Source organism: Berghia stephanieae, chromosome 12 (genome assembly GCF_034508935.2).
Source record: "Berghia stephanieae isolate SIO BIC M18660-M18661 chromosome 12, UCSD_Bste_1.3, whole genome shotgun sequence".
Lineage (NCBI taxonomy): Eukaryota > Metazoa > Mollusca > Gastropoda > Nudibranchia > Aeolidiidae > Berghia > Berghia stephanieae.
This window is the reverse complement of record NC_088371.1, coordinates 15,006,331-15,013,830: the sequence shown is the minus strand read 5'-3', so window position 1 is coordinate 15,013,830 and position 7,500 is coordinate 15,006,331. Positions and strand designations below refer to the sequence as shown.

The window sequence follows — 7,500 nt, the reverse complement described above, 5'->3', positions numbered from 1 at the left end:
CTTTCCAAGATTTTCTACACCAGAGGAGACCTACAAAATTTATCTATCGTCGATGTGGAATTTATTAATGAATTTATGTCTTGACTGAGGAAGGGTTTTGAGTAAATTGTTGGTGATCGTGGAGATGGTGATGATGATGATGTGGTGGTGGTTGTAGTACTGATAGTGATGATAATGATGATAATGATGTGGTGAAAGTGTTTGTAGTAGTGATGGTGATGATGGTGTTAATTACGGTGATGTGATGGTGGTTGTAGTAGTGGTGGTAGTGGTGATGATGATAATGGTGTGGTTGTGATAGTGATGGTTATGATGATGATGATCTGGTGCTGGTGGGTACAATCGTGTTGGTAGTGATGATGACGATGATCTGGTGGTGATGATGGTGGTAATAGTGATAGCGATGAATACGATGGTGATGTGGTGGTGATCGTTGTTGCAGTAACTGTTGTGGTAGTCGTAGTGTCGACAGATGACTTCAAAATTTGAAAGTTAGGTCTGAAATATTCGATTTTGCTAATATGCGATGCGTTTATTAAATCAGAAAAGTGAGTGGAGCAGGCACTTATGTTGGTAACAACAAGATATGAAGTGAGTAGAAAAGTGCCAGAAGACAATAGAGAATAAAAATTTTTCGCGGCGGTGGTGGGGTTTGAACCTGCGACCTTATTGGTACGACAACTCCGCCTGGCAGGTGAGAGCGTGGCTCTACCGTGTGAGCTATCCACGAACACAAAAACATTCGTTTCAAACCCAAGTCATTTCTAGATCCCTCTCTCACCCACTTCTGGGACCGCCGATTCGTTCGCCCACCACCATCGCGAAGTATTTTGACCAGCAGTTAAGCTTAATAGCCAATATTCTCAACACAAACATATAACATAGAAACGATTGAGACATTGAGTATGCTCCGGTGTATGGGGTGAATTTTTAATTCAGAAAAGTGAGTGGAGCAGGCACTTATGTTGGTAACAACAAGATATGAAGTGAGTAGAAAAGTGCCAGAAGACAATAGAGAATAAAAATTTTTCGCGGCGGTGGTGGGGTTTGAACCTGCGACCTTATTGGTACGACAACTCCGCCTGGCAGGTGAGAGCGTGGCTCTACCGTGTGAGCTATCCACGAACACAAAAATATTCGTTTCAAACCCAAGTCATTTCTAGATCCCTCTCTCACCCACTTCTGGGACCGCCGATTCGTTCGCCCACCACCATCGCGAAGTATTTTGACCAGCAGTTAAGCTTAATAGCCAATATTCTCAACACAAACATATAACATAGAAACGATTGAGACATTGAGTATGCTCCGGTTTATGGGGTGAATTTTTAATTCAGAAAAGTGAGTGGAGCAGGCACTTATGTTGGTAACAACAAGATATCAAGTGAGTAGAAAAGTGCCAGAAGACAATAGAGAATAAAAATTTTTCGCGGCGGTGGTGGGGTTTGAACCTGCGACCTTATTGGTACGACAACTCCGCCTGGCAGGTGAGAGCGTGGCTCTACCGTGTGAGCTATCCACGAACACAAAAATATTCGTTTCAAACCCAAGTCATTTCTAGATCCCTCTCTCACCCACTTCTGGGACCGCCGATTCGTTCGCCCACCACCATCGCGAAGTATTTTGACCAGCAGTTAAGCTTAATAGCCAATATTCTCGTTTATTAAAACAATCTTCGAATTAAAATTTCCCATCATATTTTCTTGAAAATGTGTGTACTATATATAAAATTCAATAAGTAGACTAGGTTTGATTGTGCTCAAATTTCAGACATGCATCATTTATATAATTTATCGTGAGGAGGCTGCATGCTTCTAAATATTTGTAAGGGTTTTTTTTTCTTACATCCGATATATACTAAATTTTAAATGACACAAACAAATGTTGGCAGAAGTTTTATCAAACATATCTTTGAATATAGATTCAATTTTCATGATCTAAACCGTCACGATATAATACCGCATTGAAGCGGCGGTTAAGTATTTAGTATACTTTAATAATAATAATAATAATAATAATAATAATAATAATAATAATAATAATAATAATAATAATAATAATAATAATAATAATAATAATAATAATAATAATAATAAGAATAATAATAATAATAATAATAATAATAATATAAACTTTATTCATCAAAAAAAATGGAAATTCGTTTACGGACGTGGCATGCATGATAAAGTATAAACATAAAGTTGAGAATCTATGGCGACAATGTTTACAAAAATGTAAAAATATGCAACCAAGAACCAATAGCTTGATATATTAATACTTGTCACATATTATCATGAAATAATGATTGGTGTTAGTGTAAACCTTTATTGTACCATTCTTTTTATTTTGTATGAAAATCGGGGTTTTTTTTTTCAATTTTATCTCTGAAAATTTATTAGCAATGCTTTTACTCAAACTTCGCTTTTTGCTTGAATAAATTCCGATGAAAAAATGTTGCTTTCTCGTATGTCTTATTTTCTTATAATGGAAACAAATTTGTAAGCAATAGTTGAGCAATTCGGCGCATAGTTGAGTTCTTATATATATATATATATATATATATATATATATATATATATATATATATATAAGTATGTATGTTTGTGTGAGTGTGTGTGTTTGTGTGTGTGTGTGTGTGCGTGTTTGAATATGTAGACAGATGGGCGTATGTTCGTCTCACTCATCAGAGATGTCAGAGAGTTGTTAATCTAATTGGCTAGAAAAAAAGCCTAAGTACAATGTAATTGTCATGATACACGATGAAGATAATCGTTGACCAACATCATTATATGCCTACCCAAATCCTGTCAAATGTCATGATTATTCAGACACTAAACCATAATGACTACAATTACAATTTTTACTATCTATTGACATTTTTTGACATTTACAGAACTAGATCAACGTAGAGATCATTACATATGGTTATAAAGCTTTTGGGTTTTTTTCAAAGCTTGTCAGATCCCTTTCAATACTCGCTCATCAAACATTCCACACACATTCGCTTATTTTGTCACTGCTAGACAATCTTATTCGAGGACAAGCATAACTCAAGACCATGCAATTGTTTGGAGGCCGACAGACCAGTTATATTTTGGTGGTGTGTACCACCATTTTGTTATGTTTAGTGCCCGTTGAATCCACACAAGAAAACGGTAAGAACAATTATTTTTTTTTAATATATTTTTCATTTTTATCTGTCATAAATTTTAGGAAGGTCTCCAATTCTTACTTAAGAGTTGCTGTAACTGAAATTTATGGAAACTTATAGGAAGTAGGTATGTACTTAAATGAACATTGAATATAAAGAATGTCAACTTTTATTTAAAGCATTTCCACTCTTTACCAAGCTCAAATCGAACCGCAATGCTTTAGCTATACCAACACCATGATTTTTTTTAGTTTATTGCTTTATAACTGATAACGGCTATTAGACAAAGAAATCATAATTAATTTTTGTAATGTTTTTGTCGTATTTCACCGCACAAAAGGAAATACTATGAATGTAAAGAATAGTAAGAACGTCATATGAAGATCGAGATGGAAAAACATGCATAGTCACATTTTCTAAGTTTGGAGAAAATTGAAATTTAAAGTTTGAAATCCTAGCAGTTGTCCTTTTTTATACATATCAGCAGAAATAAGTGTAGCTAGATGGAGTATTTATTTATGAATAAAATAATACAAAAAAATAGTTTGTTGAGTCACCACCAGTTGAGAATAGCTGTTTTAAAGATTTTATATTTTTGAACGTTTCATACTTAACTGCTATTATTGTTTATTTTGTTTTTATTTAAAAGTGACTGGTCTGAATCGGTTCCAGTGATCCTGTCGGTGGGTCTTCTTCCATAAACGTTCCGATTTTCTCACGCACATCTTGGTTTGGCCAACATCCTGTGTATAGATAGTTCGAAGATGACGTCACTCAGGTATACTTCCGGATGGCAATGTTATGAGCTTCTTAGCCAAGCGCATACTATCTATAGATAGTTCGAAGATGACGGCACTCAGATCTTTGTTATTGTTTTTTTTGCCATCCGCGTTTGTGAGTAATGCTCACTGAACTGTATTAACCTGACTATAAACGTTCATGGATACACACAGTTTTGTGTGTTGGTCCGTTACACTTCCGGATGGCAATGTTATGAGCTTCTTAGCCAAGCGCATACTACCAGGAACCGAAACAACGATGACGAATTTTTCTGGGTGTGGTTCCTGACCTCCCATAGTTGGCAGGGAGGTACCTGCTGTATCTTCTATACGCTTACATCCGTTTCCCAATTGCTTTCTGTCTTTGACTTTGAATGAGATTACTTCGTCTTGTCCTACCCTGGCCGGGGTTCTTGGCTGGGAGGAAACAGTCTAATGTATAGTTACAGTTTTGGGAGATGATATTTTTTTTTTTTTTTGTAAATCGTCTCTCTGTTATTTCTTTTTATCTTTATCATATGATTGTAAACATTTGAATGTATTCTTCTTAGTGGGATCTTGTGCTGGTATCTCGGTGAAATTTTTAGGTGATCTCAAACTAAGTACATTGATAGTGTGCTCTTGGAATCTACATCTTTTCCCTACTTGAAGAAATTCCCCTTTGTCTTACTTTTTTCTTGGGTGCTTCAAATGTACTTCTATAACTTTTTACTATCCCATTTTCTTCCTTTTTACCCGCGCTGATATGACCTTAATGTGTTGCAAGCGCCGTAAAACCCTTTAAAAACAAACAAAAACAACGAATTTCTCTGGGTTTTTAAAGGTGTGTGTTTTTTTTAGAGTGTTGCGGATACTCACGTTCCAATGGGAGTGATCTATATTCATGTTTTCGTCCAACCAGGTCATCGATCACATGACTTGTTGCTGTCCAACAATTGGATATTTCTCAACAAATGTAAACCCACTGCTTTGTTTACAAAAGTTATAAACAAATCCATGTCTCAAGCTGAATATTACGTTTCTTACTCATAGTCTTTATTTTGTCATTATTTATATTTATTTTTATTAATTTGTGAGCTGTGTAAGTGACTTCAGTTATAGCTGTGTTGTTGAGTTCTTTATTGGATTCTTTGATAACAACCCAGTCGATGATATTCCCCTTCTCATGAGTTGGGGGTGACAGAATTGAATTAATGAATGTTGATAAATCATGTCTTTTAATGTTCTTGTGTTTCTTAAAAGGAATGTTAAAATCACCAACGATAATCGCTTTTCCTCTATTAGTGGACTAATCAGATAATAAGTATTACGTTGGTTTCATCTCGGAGGCTCCTGATCGGCAATTTGTGACCCCTCGTCTCAAAACGGTATTAAGTCGGGATGATTAAGATGCTGAAAATGGATTTTTTTTTTTTTGCCAGAAATATCATGGTGAAGTTGAGTTTATATGTTTTATAGATGAGAAGGGATATCATATTTTATTTTTCTAAATATCAATGTTTCATATTTTAGACCAATCTAACTATAATTTGACTTTTAACATCTGGTCCATCCCGACATAATACCGTTTTGAGACGAGAGGTCACATTTGTGTTTATCACTACTATGTGCTCTATAAATATATTGAGTGTGGAGTATTTGCGGTCCTAGGTCGATGTTCATCTCTAAGTGTTCATAATAAAGGAAATTGAACATATTACTTTTAATAACAATGCGATCAGTCATTTCCGTTTTGGAAAATACAATAATTCCATCTCCCCGTCCGTTGTTCCTAACCACTGATTTGAAGTTATACTATCTGGTGTCATGGCGGTGATTAGGGGCTAGTGTCCAGTTTCATATAACATTGTAGTATTAGTAGTAGTAGTAGTAGTAGTAGTAGTAGTAGTAGTAGTAGTAGTAGTAATAGTAGTAGTAGTAGTAGTAGTAGTAATAGTAGTAGTAGTAGTAGTAGTAGTAGTAGTAGTAGTATAGTAAGTAGTAGAGTAGTAGTAGTATAGTAGTAGTTAGTAGTAGTAGTTATGTTGTTGTTGTGTGTTGTAGTAGTAGTAGTAGTAGTAGTAGTAGTAGTAGTAGTAGTAGTAGTAATAGTAGTAGGAGTAACATAGTAGTAGTAGTAGTAGTAGTAGTAGTAGTAGTAGTAGTAGTAGTAGTAGTAGTAGTAGTAGTAGTAGTAGTAGTAACAGTAGCACAGTAGTTCATTATTGGAGATAAAGATAAAGGGAGTAAATCTGACTCATGAATGAACAACACAAAACAAACAACGTTTCGGCCCTTGGCCTTTTTCAAGTAAACGCAGAATACATATATATTTATATAAGATCTAATATAATCTAATATAAATATATAATTCTGTGTTTACTTGAAAAAGGCCAACGGCCGAAACGTCGTTTGTTTTGTGTTGTTTGTTCATTCATGAGTCAGATTTACTCCCTTTATCTTTATCTCCATTTTATTGACTCATTTAGGCACCTCTATTTATTAATTCATTATTGCACATCTCTCATCTGCCATCAATCAAACCTTCCTATAACTTTTCTCCAATCTGTAATCTAGCTAAACACGAGATAATTCCCTTTCTTGTTCTTGTTCTTTTCAGCTGCATGCGCTCCTCTGTCTCAGTCCGAAGGCGGCCCGGTATGCGCGGCGCTTTTGCAAGAGTATTACTACGATCCATCAACAGGAACATGCCAGTATCACGTGGGGTGTTTGCCCGGCCCTAACAGTTATTGGACGAGGGAAGATTGCGAAAGAACGTGTATTCATAATTCTTCAGATAAGGAGATGTAACCATCGAGCTGTGCTTATTTAATTTATTATTTATTTGCGGGTCTGATTAAGCTGTATTGTTGTTGTAGAAATTTGATACCAGTGCAAAGTTTTGTTAGTTTTAACCCTCTCCTTACCAACTATAGGAAAATCGTCACATTCGTTACGATACAACCAACATTTTTCTTATTCAACTTTCTTTTGTAAATCATACATTTAAAGAAAATGAACAGTGTATTGTAGAGCATGTTTTGCTAAAGAAATTATTTATCACAAGAACTTTACAGCTATTGTGTTTGAGTGATAAAAAATATATTTTTGTGTGAGTTGGATGTGAAGTTTTGGGGAAAATCCTGAAAATGGCTAGTAAGGAGAGAGTTAAGACTGTCAAATGACACCCTTATCTTGGTACCCTTATCAGACTCGCAAATATGTGCACTCAGACTTCTAGATGCTAAGAAAAAAACTCAGTCCAATTTCATGTGTTAAATAATATTTTATTTTGATGGAGATTTATTACTGCTATCTATAATTAGCGAACTATTTTCTTTTTAATTTTAAAGATTTAGTAAGTCGCCATAATGTCCAAAGAAAAATAAATAAAAACTTTTCTTTAACAGCAATGTCTGTGTTCGTGTTATGTTTCTATTGATCTGATGAATAAGGAGATAACTCGTAATCTCGTTGTATTATTTGGCACGATAAAAATAACTCGTTTAATAAATATCTACAAAAAGATTAAAGAATCGTATATTATTCTTAACGCATTCAGAGCATTATTCAACGATTACGTATTCACTAAAA

General features: G+C 34.9%; 1 protein-coding gene across 1 annotated transcript; it reads left to right on the top strand.

Annotated features, from left to right (window-relative positions):
- Positions 1-2,945: 2,945 nt before the first annotated feature.
- LOC144957799 (kunitz-type serine protease inhibitor stephenin-1-like) lies at positions 2,946-7,319 on the top strand. Its single transcript, XM_078889231.1, has 2 exons — positions 2,946-3,152; positions 6,527-7,319. The coding sequence occupies exons 1-2, from the start codon at positions 3,056-3,058 to the stop codon at positions 6,715-6,717; spliced, it is 288 nt and encodes a 95-aa protein (XP_078745357.1). The 5' UTR covers positions 2,946-3,055; the 3' UTR covers positions 6,718-7,319.
- Positions 7,320-7,500: the final 181 nt, after the last annotated feature.

Coding starts and splice junctions, on each gene's coding strand:
- LOC144957799 (XM_078889231.1), top strand. CDS start 3,056: ATGCAATTGTTTGGAGGCCGACAGACCAGTTATATTTTGGTGGTGTGT. Junction 3,153..6,526: donor TGAATCCACACAAGAAAACG/GTAAGAACAATT, acceptor TGTTCTTTTCAG/CTGCATGCGCTCCTCTGTCT.